The sequence below is a fragment of the Phascolarctos cinereus genome, unplaced genomic scaffold (genome assembly GCF_003287225.1).
Source record: "Phascolarctos cinereus isolate Bilbo 61053 unplaced genomic scaffold, phaCin_HiC Scaffold_7;HRSCAF=346, whole genome shotgun sequence".
In the NCBI taxonomy this organism is placed as follows: domain Eukaryota; kingdom Metazoa; phylum Chordata; class Mammalia; order Diprotodontia; family Phascolarctidae; genus Phascolarctos; species Phascolarctos cinereus.
In genome coordinates this window covers 54,472,587-54,491,683 of record NW_027556180.1, presented here as the reverse complement: position 1 = coordinate 54,491,683, position 19,097 = coordinate 54,472,587, and the positions used below count along the sequence as shown (strand labels likewise).

Below are 19,097 nucleotides of genomic sequence, written 5' to 3'. Positions count from 1 at the left end.
TTGACAAGTCTGATATGCTTAATGCACAATTATTAAGAATAAACTACAACTGCTTCCGCCCTGAGCTTTTGAAAATTGCTAAATTTAAAAATTGCTAATTATTTTGAAGCTAAAAACCATGTACTTAAACTGGGCTGTAAAAGAAAATTTATTAAACAAGTTGAGCAAGGTTAATGATCTGTGGAATTTTAGCTAAAGTATCAATGAGATTTACTGAAAATGTGAAAATTTTGATCCACTTCTCAACCATACAATTTGTTGAGTACAGACAAGTGTCCCAATTTTAATAGAATTTGGGCTACCATTAAACTGTTACTTACCTCTTCCTTCATCTAAAAGCTGCTAACTTCTTTTCTGTAACAATTTCTAATTTTCATGAAGACTAGTGATCACTAGGGTGTGGGAAAGGAATGGAAGAGAGGAAGAAAAGAAAGGAAATAATAGCAAAGTGTCAGATGTGTTACGTAGGAGGAAGGAGAAGGTGGCACCACTGATGGCTACATTTTGTTCCATCCTCCTTCTGTCCCCTCCATCCCTGACTCAACCCCAGGAATTCCAGCAAATCACAGAGAATGAGTTATGGAGGTGGCAACCTATTTGGAAAACCAGCAGGAAAGGCTTTGAGAGCTCTACCATCAATTCCCAAACTACTGGCTAAGGACTGAAAACTTAGTCAAAGGCTTCTCTAACTCCAACGATATCTTCACTCAAACTTTATAACATTAAGAATTGATATTTTCATACTGATTTAATATTTACAATGTTTTATATACAGTAATCGATTTGAGTTCCATAAGATAGGTAACTGTACTAACACCCCCATTTCACAAAAAAGAGGACTGAGGCGCTAAGAGTTTAAATCATTTGCCCCGTCACACAGAGCTAAAAGCAGGGCTGAGTTCCTTCTTCCTGACCAGACTCCATCTCTGCTGTATTCACTGCCACACAAAGTCACTAAAACACCATCAAGGTAGAAAACATTTAAGGACAATTGGCATATAGATATGACATCCACAGGGGAAGATCTGAAACAAAATTTGTCTATTGGGCTTAAAATTAAATAATGAGAAAAGCATAATCAAGACTGTCAGAAATGATTGCTGAGACATAGCTAGGGTCTTCTGAAAGATTACGGAGAATATGAGAGGTTTCATTCCAGAGGAGATGGGCAGGGAACGTTATCTTGATTTGCAAAAGAAGCAAGAGTCTGTAAGCTATAGGTCAGTGAGTTTAACTTCACTTCCTTGCAAAATTATTGAATTTACAATTAAAAGAATTAATTAATTAATTAGTTAATTAATGCCTGGAAAGAAATCAGTGATCCTAAGGATGTAACATGGTTTCATCAAAAATAGTTGAAGCCAGACTAAATTGATTTGATTTTTTAACTATATATAATAATGTTTCAATTTCAAAGTAAATTGCAATCATTGCTTGAATGCTGGATGCCAGTAATAAATTTTCCTCCACTTTAGCCTAGTGTTCTGTTCCCTGCATCTCTCCCATTCTGTTTATTATCTTTCCCCTTCATTTTGCACTAGTTTTCCCTTAACCTTCCCCTAACCTTAAGCTGACAACTGAGTACAGGAGAATAACAGGAGAATGGCAGGAAGACAGGAGCTTTTTTCTCTTTGTACTTCCTTCTCCCTCATCTTTCATGCCCAATTCTTTTTGCTACTGAAAATTCTATCCCCTGCCAGATCATAAAGCAAGGTGACAGGCAAATCACTAGGGAAGGGTAGTAAATGGGGCCATCTTGGCAGCAAGGTAGCTTGCAGAGATAGGGTCTGCAAGAGAAAGAAAAAAAGACGCAGAGGTAAACTCTCAGTGATAGTGGGAAGGGATCTATCATAGCTTTGTAGGTTGTATAAGGGATATATGTGTACACAGGCACACACACATATACACCAGGCATGTATAAGTCAAGATTTCCAGTATTCATAGAAATTTATATTACAGATCACAGTGATATTATATTATACACTCATGCCTCAGTTCCCTTATCTATACAATAAAGGGATTGGACCAGACAATTTTAAAGTCTATCTGGCATTATCAAAATCCTATAAGTCAAAAATTGTATTTTAAATTATCTTTTAAGGCAGTGCTAATTTTTAATGTGTGCTTAATATGGCTTGCAGAAATGGGGGGAGGGGGGAAGCAGTATTTAAATATATTTTTCCCAATCTAAGCAACATGAGACATTTTAAAATATCTTTTAAAATTGATAAAAGAACGAAGGCTATATTTCCCTATCAATAGCATTCTCTGAATATGCCATATTTCATGTTCTCATATGTTTACTACTTAATGTCTTTGGAGAAGCACATTTACTTTTACATTTTCTACAATTAATTTTTAAAAATACTGTTATGTGATAAATTACCTAATCTGGTTTCCTTCATACATCTTTTCATACAAAAACTTCTTGAAAGTAGTAGTAAGACCAAATATAGACTTGTTCTCTATTTTTTCATTCTTTTGGTTTTATTTTATAATTTCTTGATCTCTCATAGAGTCATTAGGTTCTATTTGCTCCATTCTAATTTTTAAGGAATTCCTCAGTGACCTTTTGGACCTCCTTTTCCATCTGGTCAATTCTGCTTTTTAAGGCATTCTTCTCCTCACTGGCTTTTTGGACCTCCTTTGCCACTTGGTCTAGTCTATTTTTTAAGGTGTTATTTTCTTCAGTATTTTTGTGGGTCTCTTTTAGCAAGCTGTTGACTCATTTTTCATGATTTTCTTGTTTCACTCTCATTTCTCTTCCTAATTTTTCCTCTACATATCTTACTTGATTTTCAAAATCCTTTTTGGGCTCTTCCATGGCCTGAGACCAATTCATATTTTTCTTAGAAGCTCTGGATGTAGGAGCTTTGACTTTGTTGTTTTCTTCTGAGTGTATGTTTTGACCTTCCTTGTCACCAAAGTAAGTTTCTATAGTCTGAGGTTTTTTCCCTTGTTTGCTCATTTCCCCCAACCAATTACTTGATTTTTTAACTCTTTGTTAAGGTAAGGCTCTGCTTCCAGTGTGGAGGGCATAGTGTCCCAATCTTCAGGGGGTTTGTGCAGCTGTTTTCAGAGATACTTCTAGAGACCTGTAAGTTTTCAGTTCTTCCAAGGTGGTATGATCTAAGGAGAGGTATTTACTCCTCTCCTGGCCTGTACTCTGGTCTGAGAGTGATCACAAACACTCTTTTCTGCCCTGGAACCACATGTGATTCCCTCCTCACTGCTGCCACAAGCTCTGCTATACTAGTGCTCCTCCTCGCCCCAGGACTACCACCCAGATCCAAGCATGGGCAAAGCAACAGAATTCTGCCTCAGTGCCAGCAAAGAGACCCCAGTAATCGCCTTCTGATCAGTTGTTCGATCCTCTTACCATCTATGGGCTGAGAGTTCCAGAAGCAGCTGCTGCCACCACCCTGGGACTGTGCTGGGGCCGGGGCTGGACTGTGCTCCTCTCTCACTCAGGTCCAATAGACCTTTCCTACTGACCTTCTAAGTTGTCTTTGGTGTTTGTGGGTTGAGAAGTCTGGAAACTGCCAAAGCTGCCAGTGATCCAGTCCCCTGAGGCCAGTTCCAGGTTTGTTGGGGCCCAGTCTATGGGTGCGGCCCACACTAGACTGCATTCCTCTCTCAGCCTGGCACAACAGACCCTTCCTGTTGACCTTCCAGGTTGTCCTGGGCTGGAAATTTGCTTCCCTCTGTCTTTTTGTGGGTTCTGCTGCTCTAGAATTTGTTTAGAGTCATTTTTTACAGGTATTTGGAGGAGAGCTCAAATGAGTTCCTGCGTTTACTCTGCCATCTTGGATCTGCCCCAAATGCCTATAGACTCTTCTCTAGCTGCATCCCATAGATTCAATTTTATATATAGTTTGCAGCATTGAATATTATTTTTATGGATATCAGAAAAGAAGATAAAGCATCACTAAGAAAAAACAGAATGCAACCCACCAATTTAATCAAACAATAGGAAAAGGGAGAAAAGTACTTCATAAGCAACTGTGACCTCACTATTATACCATTGTTATTGTTGTTTGTCCTTCTTTTTGAAGACCAATGACATCACGAATAAGTGATGTCCTGACTTACACATGAATTGGACTTAAGTGAGGCAGAGTTGCGCAAATTATCTAAGCTCAGATTGGAAAGAAAAAAGCCTGCCTTCCAGCCCTCAAGATTTAACTTCATCAGTTACTTGAAAGCAACAATTTACTAACAGAACAAAAGGATCTCCCTACACACATACACATAAAAATTAACAAATTTTTACAAATATTTTTTCAAAAATTTAATCAAGCATCATGTTAAGTTCTAAGAATCCATGATCTCCTTACCATTTGGGGTCCAACATTCACATTTATTGGTCCTAAGGTTTTTGGTAAAATCTTTGTTGTTGAATTGGTGCTGGAAACCGGAAATGCAACAAGTGAAATGTTACCTAAAAAAAATGGCAAAAACTCATTAGTTTTCTGAAATTTCAAGGCATTTTTAATACCAGGATTGCTGGTTCCCAACCCCTTTTCTGAGACAAACTGGAAGTATCCATAATTTTTTTTGAAGAGTAAAGTTCTATAAAATTATCTAAACAAGCTAACTTAAATTTATTTTAATTTTTTAAAAGTATGTGCTGTATAAGGAAACAAGTCAGTTGTTACTGAGAGAAGAGAATTTCAACTCCCCAAAAAAGTAATTGAAGTAGCATCTCTAAACAGGAGTAGTGAGTTTTTTTGAGGAAAAACAGTCAACCAGTAGCAAAAGTATATGTCATCCCCAAATAAAAGTTAGCTTTTCCAAAACTAATCAGAAAAAAATGAAATAAATCAGTTCTTTTTTGAGTCTCAACTTGCTAAATCCTTTGAAATACAGTGCCATGAAATAGAGTAATGTTGAACATTTAATTTTAATACTTTTTTTTTGTTTTGTGGACTATTCTGATGCTGCCCCTGCAGTATTTAACTACTCTCCATCATTTTACAGTCCATTACATTCATACACCACAACTTGCTCAGCCATTTCCCAATTGATGGGCATCCCCTCAATTTCCAGTTCTTGGCCACCACAAAAAGAGCTGCTATGAATATTTTTGTACATGTTGGTCCTTTTCCCATTTGTTTGATCTCTTTGGGATATAGCCCTAGAAGTGCTATTGCTGGATCAAAGGGTATGCACATTTTTGTAGCCCTTTGGGCATAGTTCCAAATTGTTCTCCAAAATGGTTGGATCATTTCACAACTCCACCAACAATGCATTAGCGTTCCAATTTTCCCACATCCTCTCCAACATTTATCATTTTCCTCTTTTGTCATGTTGGCCAATCTGATAGGTGTGATGTGGTACCTCAGAGTTGTTTTGATTTGCATTTCTCTAATCAATAACGATTTAGAGCATTTTTTCATATGACTATAGATGGCTTTAATTTCTTCATCTGAGAACTGCCTGTTCATATCCTTTGACCATTTATCAATTGGGGAATGGCTTGTAGAACTTTTTTTTTTTAAAGAGGAAGATAGTTCAATTTTTTTTAACTTTATGCTAACATACATCAACCATATCTGACAGTATATGTAAAATCCAACATCTTGTATAGCTGAATGACTTTTAATTTTTTTCCCTTTGATCTGTTTTCTAGGTAAGTTGTTGTTTTTGCTACGTAAGATGACTTATATTTCCTTCTATTTTTTTTTTCACAGCCTTTTGACTCTGTTTTAATATATCTTGTTGCCTCATGGATTCAATGGCTTCTATGTGGTTCATTCAAATTTTCAGTAAGCTTGTTGCCTGGACAAGATTTTGTAGCTCTTCTGCCAAGCTGTTTATTCCCTTTCCAATTTTTCTTCCATAGCGATCATTTCTTTTCTCATTTTTCCCTCAAGAATTCTCAATCCATTTATAAAAACATTTTAAAACTCTCACTGCATCTCTTCCAGGAATTCTACCTGAATTTGTGCTCAAGCTGTTTTTTTTTCTCTAAGGAATTGCTTGGAGATGTTTTGGAGTTGTTCTCTTCTTCTGTTTGTATCTAGAGCGTCCCTGCCATAATAATAGCTCATTATGGTGGGTCGTTTTTTGGGTTGTTTTTTTTTTCCTCTCTCTCTGCCTATTCTTCCAGGGACTTGATGTCAGAGCTAGGTTCTACAGTGCTGGGCTAGTACTACTGCTGTGTTCTTGGGAGTATTAAATGTTATTCCAGGATCTCAGGTACAAGTTGGGGACCTGCAAGTTTTCAGTACTCCCAAAATGGTCTGATCTAGGGTAACATTTGATTGCTGCTCCCTGATCTGAGCTCTGTAAGTTTTAGATATGGATTTTGGTCTGCTCCAAAGTAGAATGCTGGACTCCACCTTGAAGCTATGTATGTTAAAAGATAATTGAGGCGCAGCTAGGTGGCGCAGTGGATAGAGCACTGACCCTGAAGTCAGGAAGACCAGACACTTGACACTTACTAGCTGTATGACCCTGGACAAGTCAATGAACTCTGACCGCCTGGCAAAAAAAAAAAAAACAGCCAGGTAATTGGTATCCTGAAGTCAAAACTTAACAGGAAGAACACATTTCGAGCAATTAACACATAAGCATGTATACTTTTGACACAGTAAAATACACAGCAGATCTAAACCAAAACCAACACACTTCCATAAACACAGGGCTCATTGCCCTAAGGCAAGTATGGAAAGATTAACATTTCTTCAAAATGGAAGAGAATATAGAAATAGAACACCTAATAAACAGGTTAAAAATTTACAGAAATGCTTCTGGAACAAACAAACCTCACTTCAAAAAGCCAACAGTAAAGGCTGACAACATGTATATGCCACCACTGTATTCATTTAATGTTAATGAAACTGGTTTCTCTCTAGAAAGAACAAATGAAACCCTTTAAGATCAAAGATCAATACCCCATAGGCAACATCTACATCAACAAATATGGTGATAAATAAGATTCAAATAAATGTTGTGTCAACCAGATTTGTTTAAAGAAACCTAAGGGTTTATAATAGTGATTCTAGATCAGGTCACTGCAAAAAGCTAGCATCTACCAGATATCTAAAAAGACATAATCAAGCAAGATGGCTAAAATTATACACTAATTAGGTGGCACAGTGTATAGAGCACCAGGCCTGGAGTTAGGAAGACCTGAGCTCATCTCCAGCCCATGACACTATCTGTGTGACCTTGGGCAAGTATTTAATCCCTATTTCCCTCAGTTCCTCATCTGTAAAATGAGCTGGAGAAAGAAATGGAAAAATATTCCAGTATCTTTGCCAAGAAAACCTCAAAAGGGGTCACTGAGAGTCACAACTGAAAAACGACTAAACAACAAAAACAGAAGCTTGCTATCCTTTAGAAATCAACAAATAGCAAATCCTCACACTACAAATATATAACCCCCTTCCCCAAACATCTTTAAGAATAAACAGCGTATAGTGGGACTGAAGCACCATAACAGACAGAACCATAGCCCATAACTGTCTGAACATACCACTGACTCATAAAAATTTAGGACAAATGTTTTTAAAAGATGTCACACCAAACTTAATATTCATAATTTCCAAACTACATGAAACAAAAAGTCTTTAAAATATTAGGCCCCAAAGAGGAAATTAAAGCCATTAGTGAACAGGACAAAGTACATATCATCTCTGCCATCTACTGGAGTTGTCCCAAAGATGCTTTTAATGAGTTTATGGAAGAGGAGTTGACATTTCAATACTCTTTACTTGAGTACAAAAAAGCAGTCATTTTATCTACCTGAGCAATAATCCTCCAAACTTCAAGTACAAAAGGACAACAGCAGGATAGTCACTTGTCTCTGGGTTGTTTCTATCTTAATTCCATCAAAAAAGATGAGAAGATAAAAATAACAACACTATTGTTACAGGACTGTGTTAACTCTTGTATTTATTTTTGGCTATTTGCTTTTGCTTCTATCTTTAATATTTATCCTTTTCAAATCTAAACATATTTTAGACCTCCCCATGCTGCCACACGGTTCTCTTTAGACATCTTTTCCTTTTCTTCTTTATGAGATTCATTAATGATTATTTCATCAGAATTTCCTACTTCAGAGTCTTTCATAGCTTTCTGAAAATGGGTATTTATTCTTAATAAAATTTTACATGTTTTTCAAAATGTTGGGTTACAGGGAAAGATTTATATGTAAGAAAACAACTTGAGAATAGCACAATATAAAATTGTGTGTTTACAGATAAGTATAAAAGGAGTTCAGAGAAGGATTTATGGGATGGAGACTTAACAGGTAATCATAAAATTACAAAATTTCAGACAAAAAAACTCAGTTTCAGGTCCCACTGACCTATTCAAGATCACAAAACTCAAGCAGAACTTGAACTTGGTAGTTTGAGACAGATGGGGACAGGAAAAAAAGAGCATTCCAGATAGGAACAACAATATGAACAAAAATACATTTTCCCTTTCTGCTACTTCCATCTCTACTTCCTATGAACATGACTAGGTATATAAAATACACATTTTTAATTTTTATTGACCTTTTGCTTTTACATAGCCTTGTTTTCTAAATGTACTCCTTCCCATTCCCCATTACAAAAAGCCACCCCTGATTAAAAAAAAAAAGATTAAAATGGGAATATGGCACATGTGAAGACTCCATCAACTTGCTAAGATGGCATCATCTGCATGAAGGATGCTAGAGTGTGGCTTCTGGTAAAGTCATGAAGACTGCAGCACACGTGGACATTCTGTAACTGGTTCTGGTTATCCTAGCATATGGTTGTGCAACAGTTTTGTTTTTTTTTTTCCACTGCCATGGAGCCTGAAGAGTAGGCATTTTCAAAAGGACTTCCACATTCCCCAACTGATAAATGGTCAAAGGATATGAACAGGCAGTCCTCTGAGGAAGAAATTAAAGCTATCTATAGTCAGATGAAACAATGTTCTAAATCACTATTGATTAGAGAAATGCAAATCAAAATGACTCTGAGGTACCACATTACACCTAACAGATTGGCTAACATGATAAAACAGGTCAATGATAATAAATGTTGGAGAAGATGTGGGAAAACTGAAACACTAATACATTGTTGGTGGAGTTGTGAAATGATCCAACCATTCTGAAGAGCAATTTGGAACTACACCCAAAAGGCTATAAAAATGTACATACCCTTTGACCCAGCAATAGCACTTCTGGAGCTATATCCCAAAGAGATCATACAAATGGGAAAAGGACCCACGTGTACAAAAACATACATTGCAGCTCTTTTTGTGGTGGCCAAGAACTGGAAATTGAGGGGATGCCCATCAATTGGGGAATGGCTGAGCAAGTTGTGGTGTATGAATGTAATGGAATACTACTGTGGTATAAGAAAGGATGAGCAGGCAGTCTTCAAAAAACCTTGGAAAGACTTACATGAACTGATGCAGAGTGAAATGAACAGAACCAGGAGAACACTGTACACAGTAACAGCCCCATTATGGGATGACTGACTTTGATAGACTTCGGTCTTCACAGCAACGCAAGAATCTTAGACAACTCCAAAAGATTCATGATGGAAATTGCTATCCACACCCAGAGAAAGAAATATGGAGTCTGAATGCACATGGAAGCATACTATTTGCTCTCCTTTTCCTTTGTTGTCTTGTTTTATTGCTTCATTCTTGTGATTCCTCCCATTAGTTCGAATTGTTCTTTATATCACGACTAATTGGAAAATATGCTTAACATGAATGTACGTATAAAGCCTATATAGGATTGTATGCTGTCTGGGAGGAGGGGGAAGAAGTGGAAGGCGGATGAAGTGGGAGGGGGAGAAAATGTAAAACTCAAAATCTTATGGAAGTGAATGCTCAAAACTAAAAATAAATAAATTAAATTTTTTAAAAAAAGGATTTACAGCACCAACCATGTCTTGGCTACATTCATTTCTGAAGAAGTAAGTTAACTACTTCATTAATGACTTCTGATGAGGGAAGCATGCTGTAAAGGTAAGGGCAGTGGGGCCTCTCATCCTCACCCCCTGAGACAATATAGTCCCCCTGCAAAATAGTCCTAAGTCCTTAGTCTTTTTGTTTGTTCCGTTCTAGGTACACAGAATGGAGTCTTTAATTTGTATTGGAAGAATGAGCCAAGGGGATCCTTATTAAGAGTCAGTGAGAATGTGAGCTCTCTGAGGGCAGGGATTGATTTTTTTTAACCTCTCCAGCACCACTGTCTTTGCACGGTAGGCATTTAATGAATTTTTACTGAAATAAATTGAGGAGATACTCCACAAATAAGAATTAGAAAAGAAATAAACAGAGGCAAGACAATTCAGGATCTATTGTTCCTATTAACAGTCTAACAATTCTTTTCAAGAAATAGTCTTAAGCTAGGTATCTCTATCATCTCATTCTATTTCTGCCATCTAGTCCTTACTCAGATTTTCTTCTGAATTAGCAATTAAGTTAAATTTATATTTTTAAAATTAAGTTTCATTGTTATACTCATCCTGATGTTCCAGTTTATCAATAATTTTTTGTATCTTGATTCTGTAAGCCAATACATTAGCTAACTTTCCCAGCAAATTTGTTAAGCATATTTTCTTAAAAGGGCTGAGGCCAGAGCTTGAAGGCATGCCAGAAAAATATCCCTCCAGACTGGTTCCTCTTCAACTGAACAAACTTATTAAGCAGCCACTATGAATAAGACATTGTGCTAGATGCTGAGTATGCAAATACAAAAAAAGAAACAAACCCTGCCCTCTAAAATCTTACATTCTGAGGGGAAATTTAAGGGAGGGAGGGCAGCTAGGTGGCGCAGTGGATAGAGCACCAGCCCTGAAGTCAGGAGGACCTGAGTTCAAATCTGTCCTCAGACCAAACACTTGACACTTATTAGTTGTGTGACCCTGGGCAAGTCATTTAACCCCAAATGCCTTAAAAAAAAATCTAAGGGGGACAACATATTTTTTTAAAAAAAGGGAATAATGAAGCAGAAAATAGAACTAACAATGGGAGAATCAGGAAAGATCTGATGTAGGTAACAGTATGTGAGTTGGGCCTTGAAGGTACAGAGGAGGTACATTCTAGGCACGAGAGACAGTCTGCAAAGGCATGTAGATGTAAGATGTTCAAGGAGTTTCTCCATAGCAAGAAAGTAAGGCTGAGCTGTCAAGGGCCTATAGGACTAGGACCATAACCAATTCAGGGAAGTGAAGCCATCAGGATTGAATGTAGGTGTGGTAAACACAATTACCCACCCACATGTTGGAGAAAATAAAGGTTGGAGCCAAGAATCATAGATTAATGGAAATGGGACCAAAGAGTCCAGAATTTCCCAAATTAATAAATTAGCCTCAGAATACTACTCGGGGCTTTGAACTAAACTGCCAGAACCCCAAAATACTGGTCCAAAGGGTGGGTGTGATGGAAATGGGCATGATATACACCTGTGGGAATAAAGGGGGAGATCAGGAAAACTACAGAGTCAAATAGATGAAATTAAGCTTCTGTACAAAAAACAAATAAAACTGGTAGGCCAGTCTGGCTAGAAGGTAGAGTAGGTGAATGTGAGTAACACAAAATGTCTAGAAAGGTAAGTGGAGGGGCACCTAGGTGGCGCAGTGGATAGAGCACCAGCCTTGAAGTCAGGAGGACCTGTGTTCAAATATGGCCTCAGACACGTAACACTAGCTGCATGACTCTGGGCAAGTCACTTAACCCAAATTGCAAGAAAGAAAGACAGAAAGAAAGACAGACAGACAGACAGACAGACAGAAAGAAAGAAAGGTAAGTGGGATCCAAATTGTGGTAGGCTTTAAATGCTAGCCCAAAGGTTTTCTATAGGGAGAGACAGTGGAGAGTTTTAAGCAGGAAAGTGATATGGTAAGACTAGTGTTTTAGGAATATTCTTTTAGCTGTTGGATTAATTTTGAAGATGGACAGAGAAGGAAGGGACTAGAAAGCCAACAATTCAATTAGGAGGCTAATATAATAGATGATAAAGGCATGATGTAGGTAGTGGGCTCTGTCACATGTGATTGATTTCAGAGATAGACTTGGTAACTGAAATGGAGACAATAGTGAAGCAGTGAGAAAAGTCAATGTAACTTTGAAGTCGTAAACCTGGGTAAATGGAAGGAAATGATGGAATTGGAAAATTGGAAGTTTGTTTGAACAATGGGTTTGGGGGAAAAGATAAGTTTGTTTGTGGACATACTGAGATTGATGCATTGAAAAAATATTCCAAGGAAATTGAATATTCCATGTTCAATAGGTAGTTGGCAATGCTGAAATAGAGCTCAAGAGAGAGATTACAGCTAGATATGTAAATACAGAGAAATATACTTATATCTATTTATCTATGTAGATTTGAGAGTTATTTGCACAAACCCATGCAGATATTGAACCATGAAAGCTAATGAGATAACCAGATAACCAACAGTGAAAGTTTAGAGAAAGAGGCCCAGGATTAGAGTCATATTCATTTAGGATGGTAGATGATCCAGCAAAGGATCTGCCACTTGCTTATAGTAATTCAAGAATTTATGAACAGATCTAACTATAGAGCATTCCATAACAGGGAGAAAGGGAAAGCTATGTAATTTAATAGGATATATGTTATAAGTTCTGCTGAAGAAAGTATGAAAGCACCAAAATGTTGGTCATACAGGAAGCCACAATCTTAGTCCTGATGACATTTTGGGGGTGTTATTTTTTTAATATTTATTCCTTTTACTCAATTTATGAGTTAACGCCCTCCTTGCTACATGAATAGTAAGAGTCAAAAACTCACGGGTAAATAATAAGATAATTAACATTAGGGCACAAAATGACTTGGACTTTAGTCCCTACAAAGCACTAGTAGTATTCTTAGAGTGTAAGCTTCTATACAAAATGGAAAGAGGAAAAAATCCATATCATAATCCATATTTTTAAAAGACTGCCAACTCTATCTCCTGAACTTTAGATAAATATTGAAATCTCAGGTATTTGGTTTTTATTAGCAGTAATAACTAAACAGGCAGTAAAACCAGCTGAAAAGGTTCCACTGGGATTTCCATAAGCGTAAACACATCCAGAAACAAAGGGGCAGACTGATACATTCAACATCATCAACATAACCTGGATTCTACTGTTTGACTACTGCCCTTTGTATTATACTCAAAGGATGGTTCTCAACAGGTTTTAAAAATTCAATCACCTAAAATTTTGGTCAGATTAATAGAACTGAAGCCCCAACTGGGCCCTCTTCCCTAAAAAGCTGGCCCTAGCTTTTTCCAATAGCATGCTCCTTACAATACTCAGAAACCATACCCTGGCATTCTTCTAGTATCTTTGGGTTTTTGCTCTTAGAATGTAATTCCCTGAACTTTCTTTAAAGTGGCCTGTGCGCTTGAAGAAAAATGGCTACAACACTGAAGAGCTGACAGCTGTTCTATTCACTAGCCCCAAACTTTGGCAAAAACTCTAACATCAATTGTATTTCAATTTCATGAGCACCTGATACAAAATATCTTTTTGGGTTCTATCATATGGACAACTTGAATTTTACAATTTATTGCATGAAAATTCAAACTACATCTGAACACTACCAATTTGATCAACTGACAAGAGATTCATTCAAACAACTGTGGTTTGCTTACAGAAGAATGGAAATTAATTTGATCATGGCACATTTTGGGCCCTGAAATATACTGAAGGGCTACAAAATGACTGACTTGTGGGAATGTGAGGTGGGAATAGCATACTGCAAAGATAAAGGAATCAAGGAAATTTTGGATCAAAATAGCAGAAACTATGCTTACTTTCAAAATGAAAAATTACTACATGTAAAAAATATTCCTGACACATAAATAATTTAATCTACAGAAGGCCTGTGGGAAAACATGGGCAAAATTACACAGTATGAAAAAGCATGGACAGGTTGTAATATGTAGCCACTGAAGAAGATGCCTCATTGATAAGATAATGGTTCTGCTGAAATAGGAAAGTATAACTACATAATATCATATTTAATATTTTAGAGAGGAAAATATTGCAACACTGAAATTTTATCACAGACCTATTCACATCGAGTGAAACACAAGGATACTACAGAAAACATTTTGGGAAATGCTGGTCTACACAATGATTGATAACCAATTTTATTCACTGTTTCAACGAAATGACTTGCTGAGTTTTAACGAATTAGCTCAACTAATAACCACAGTTAGCATTTAAGATAGCACTTTTAAGGTTTGCAAAGTGCTTTACAAGTATTATCTTGTCTGATCCTCATGACAACTCTGGGAGGCAGAACTCCTATTATTAACTCTGTTTTACAGATGAGGAAACAGAGGCAAACAGAGGTTAAGCAACTCGCACTGGGTCACATAGCTAGTAAGTGTCTGAGGTCAAATTTGAGGACAAATTTTTGAGGTCTTCTTGACTCCAGGCCCAGAATTCTATCTCCTAAAAGCCACCTGGCTGTAATCTTGTGATTTTAAACTTAGCAAGGTGTTAAGAAAAAAGGGCTATTTTGTATTCTAATTTTTTCCATTCCCTTCCTCAATGGGGCTGGGGCAGGTAGGTCAGTGGAAAGACTGCTTAATTTAGAGTTAGGGACCTAGGATCAAATCCCAGTGCTTTCTAGACTCTTTATCACTCTGACCACCTTCCTCTAGATTATGGAGTTCCCAAGCTGTTGGTGGTATAGAGAGCCCTCCACCCATCATACTGTGCTCCTAAATAGCCCATGGGACAGCTTGTCAATCTTCCTTTTATAATGTGGTTCCCATGACTAAACAATACCATATGTGGTCATGCCAGCCATGATACAATTTTACTAATGCAGCCTAAGATGGGGGGGTGAGAGGGGTGGGAGGTTATGGGAGCCAGCTCCAAGTCAGGAAAAACTGCGTTCAAGTCCTATCTCAAATATATAATGGTTGTCTGACCACTTAAGAGCTTCAGAAGGTCTCTCAGGCTATAAATTGCAAATCAGTTGCTGATCTGCATTGGTAGAGGAAGTTTTCTCACAGGGAGTTAGTTCTCTGTACCAATAAAAAGGCTATGAACTATTTTTATATCCACATCAAATTACTAACTCATAGTTACTAAGTCAATCAAAATTGTCAGGTTTAAAAAAAAAATGAATTGCTGTAAACCAGATCTATTCCAACATATACCCATGTACCTGATCTTTTGAAGCTAAGAGCAAAACTATACATTTATTTCAATGAGATTTTTAAAAGATGTGCTGTGATCCTTTGGTTGTGTTTTCTCTAACAAATTAGTAATTTCTCTCAATTCTGTATCCAGCAAATTTGAATGGCATGCTTTCTGTTTCTTTATCCAAGTCACAAATAAAAAAATGTTAGGGAGTCAACATGGTACATGTAGTGGAAACAGCAAGAGACTAAGAGTGAGGAGACCTGGGTCACCATCCCAACTACTCTAGAATTTGCTACATGACCTTAGACAGAGACATTCAACCTTTCTGTGACTTAATTTCCTCATCTATAAAATCATGTGGTGGTACTAGACGATACCTAAGGTCCCTGTAAGCTCTAACAATCTATGAATCCATGCTGGACAGGAGAAGGTCACATACAGTTTCAGAGAATGTCATTAAGAGATTATCTCTCAATCTCTCATTTTCTCTCAAAAATGACCCCGATCCATTAACAAACACTGTTTGAATAGTTCTTCAACCACTTAAACCAACTTATCTGTAACTATCATCCAGCTCATACTTTTTTTTTTGAGGGGGCAACTGGGGTTAAGTGACTTGCCCAGAGTCACACAGCTAATAACTGTCTGAGGCTGGATTTGAGCTCAAGTCCTCCTGATGCCAGGCCTGGTGCTCCATCTACCCACTGGGCTACTTAGCTGCTCCTCCAGCTCATATTTCTTAAACTTGTGGATAAGGATATCTTGAGAAAGTTGGTCAAACGTCGGGATGAACTCAAGATATACCATTTCTACATTAGTCTCAATTTACTAGACAATTAATTCTAACAAAAAATAAAATGAGGCTAATTGGCCCGAGTTACTTATTATGTGTAATCCTAGGCAAATCACTTCACTTTCTGGGTCTCAGTTTCTTCATTTATAAAATGAGACATTTGGAACATGTTTCTGCTGAAGTCCCCTCTTGCTTTAAATTGTGTGATACTCTGGCCCTGACAATACTCATTCCTAAAGATCATTATTTTCCTTTTCTAAGTGGTTATAAACCTTCTGCTTAATAATCCATTCTAGAACTTTGCCAGGGATCAATGTCAAGTTCAGCAGTCTAGGTTCTAGAATTCACCCTTTCCCAAATTTTGAATATCTACACAACATTCACCCACCTCCAGTCTTTTGGCACTTCCTCCAGTGTTCATGATTCCTCAAAGATTTCTGATAATGGTTCCACCATCACATCTGCCAGTCCTCTTTCAGTTTCCTGGGATGTGATTCGCCTGAGCTTGGAGAATCACTTAAGGCAGCTAGGTGCTCTCTTACTATATCCTCACCTATCTTGAGCATCAACTTCTTCTTAATCATGTCTGTTCTATCTTTCCAGTTTGCAGATCATTATCCTTAATATAGAAGACAGAAGCAAAATGGGAGTTAAGCAGCTCTGCTTTCTCTGTCACCTGTTAACATCATAACATCTGCCCCAAACCACAGGCCTGTCCCATCCTTGTTTGTTTTGCTCGTTCTGAGCATAGTTCTTAAAGCCCCTTTAATTGTCCTCGGAATTTTTTGTAAGCCTCGACATGTTCTGGATTTAGCCTTCCACAGTCTCTTCTCACAGGCTTTGTGCCATGTTTAAATCAGTCCTATGGTATGGGTCCTCCTTTCACAAAAGCCATTTTGTGAAAGTTCCTTCCATATCTGCATTCATCAAAGAGTGTTCTGAGCAGCCACATGGGTTTCATTAGATTCCTTCCCCTCTGCTTTCTCTTTGGTTGTTTGTTTGTTTGTGTGTGTGTGTGAGTGATTATATTCTCAGAATTTCTTATTTGAGAACCTCTCACCTCTTTGGAACACATTCCCCTACTACAGCTGTCAACACTGGGATCATATTTATCTCTTCTTTGCAAATTCTGAAATCCAATTTCTTAAAGTATAGGCTGGATTTAAAATTAAAATCTGCCTGTGCCAAATACTAGTCTAGTATCTGTGTCACCTTTGACAAATAACTTCATGTATAGTCCTTTCCATTCTAAATTTATGACTCCATGTATGATCCATTAAACTCCCTCTCAACTCTAAATATATGATTTTAAGATCATTTTACTTTGCCCCAAATTCTCTTAATGGCTTCATACATTAGATGGCACAGCCACTATTTCCCATGGTTTTTAAAATTAGGTCCAAAGTATAGTTTCCCTTATGAATTCTTTTTTTTTTTTTTAGTAAAACAAAACTGTCAACAAGGAAAGTCAACACTGTATTACAGAAGCTGTTTTTAGTAGAATGAGATGCCCAGTAATTGTTGGGAAAACTGAAGTCTCCTATCACAAAATATTTCCTTTGTACAAGTTTTATATTATGTATTAGAAAAGTATCGTAAATACTCTCCATGTAAATGTTGAAGTCAAGGGAGCATACAGGTGACATCCACAAAAACATCCCTTCTATTCCTCTCTATTCTCACCTAATGATTCACAACTAGGGTTCAACCCTCAGGTTAGTAGATTTCCACACAACTCTTCTTGACAGTCAGTGTTGTACATTTGTCTTTATATTATATATGCTCCTGACCAAAGTACATTCTTTCATTGTTCCTCATTTATTGATAGATCTATGTGTCTATATGTCTATATACTTACAGATATATAGACACAGATTATCTCCACACTACACATTAATATAGGGCAGCTAGGTGGCACAGTGGATAGAGAGTGCTGGCCCCGGAGTCAGGAAAACCCCACTTCCTGAGTTTAAGTCTGGCCTCAGACACTTACTAGCTGTGTGACCCTAGGTAAATCACTTAACCCTGTTTGCCTCAGTTTCGTCGCCTGTAAAATGAGCTGGAGAAGGACACAGCAAACCACTTCAGTATCTTTGCCCCACCCAAAAAAACTCATATGGTGTCATGAAGAGTTGGACACCACTGAAACAACTGAACAACAATACATGCATTAATATGGAGCTCTAAGCATCAGTCTCAATTCTCTTTCCTGCTATTTTCTCCTGTGAATTAAACTGGCTATCTCCTCTACTACTGTTCTTTCACTGTCATACCTGTTGCCCTCTGGTACTATCTGACATAACAGTTTTTTCTTAACATTTCTTTCTGCTTCTCCCCCCAATTTTTATTTAAAGTTCATTTGACCAGATCAGTGAGTCTTCTGTCAAATATGCTTTTCCCAGTTCTTATTAAATATATTCCAGCCCTTGTCAGGAACCCAACATTCTGGCAGCATAAACTATAGTCAAGAAAACCAAATTTTGTTTTTCAATACTAACTAGGTAACCAGCTATTCACCTCCTGAAAGAGCAAAGAAGAAAAACTTTCCAAAACTTTTGACCCCCTCTTTTCTATATTTCAACATATTCAGATCTCTTCTATTCAAAAAAAATAAACAATCAAAACATTCATTCAATTTTTACAGCTAACTTACTCCTACTCTACAAATTTCATCCTTGAGAACATCATCTAATTATATATGATCGCTCAGCTGTCTCTAGCTTGATTTTTTTTTATATCCAACAGAATTAATTTTCACGCTTTTAATCTAGCCTGATCTATGTTACAAGAACAAGTACATTCTAGTGCAAGGCTAGACTGGGGAGCATAGCCTAGATCTGGGGAGGATGATTTATCTCAGATATCTTGCTTATGAAAGGGTTTATTTTTAGCTCTTTCAAAAGTTGTAACAGCCCCAAGAGTTATGGGAAAGCCTCTGAAGTCTCTGCTTATGGTTTAAGGCTTAGGAAGTCTCTGGTGAGCTCTTCTACAGAATTCAAGTCTGTGAGGATTCTAGAGTGTAAAGAAAAGGGGTCAAAAGGATAGTAAGACAGGCTTCTGTATAAGACAGGTACGAAACCACAATCCTGGTAATCTACTGCCTTCAAGTATACTTGGGATCAGCACAGATTGATTTTGGAGTGATAAAAATCCTATCTTGGTCAATTGATCTTATGCTATTTTTCCCTATATT

General features: G+C 37.3%; 1 protein-coding gene across 15 annotated transcripts in view; it reads right to left on the bottom strand.

Moving 5' to 3' along the window:
- Positions 1-19,097, bottom strand: part of TFDP2 (transcription factor Dp-2) — a 173,859-nt gene that overhangs the window by 61,983 nt on the left and 92,779 nt on the right. For 13 of the 15 annotated variants that reach the window (XM_020971002.2, XM_020971003.2, XM_078147530.1 and 10 more), the window contains one exon: positions 4,338-4,441. In XM_020971002.2, coding sequence (XP_020826661.1) covers positions 4,338-4,441 — 104 coding nt within the window. Of the gene's footprint in view, positions 1-4,337; positions 4,442-16,292; positions 16,524-19,097 lie in introns of all 15 variants that reach the window. The other 2 variants (XM_078147535.1, XM_078147534.1) reach the window with 1 other exon arrangement.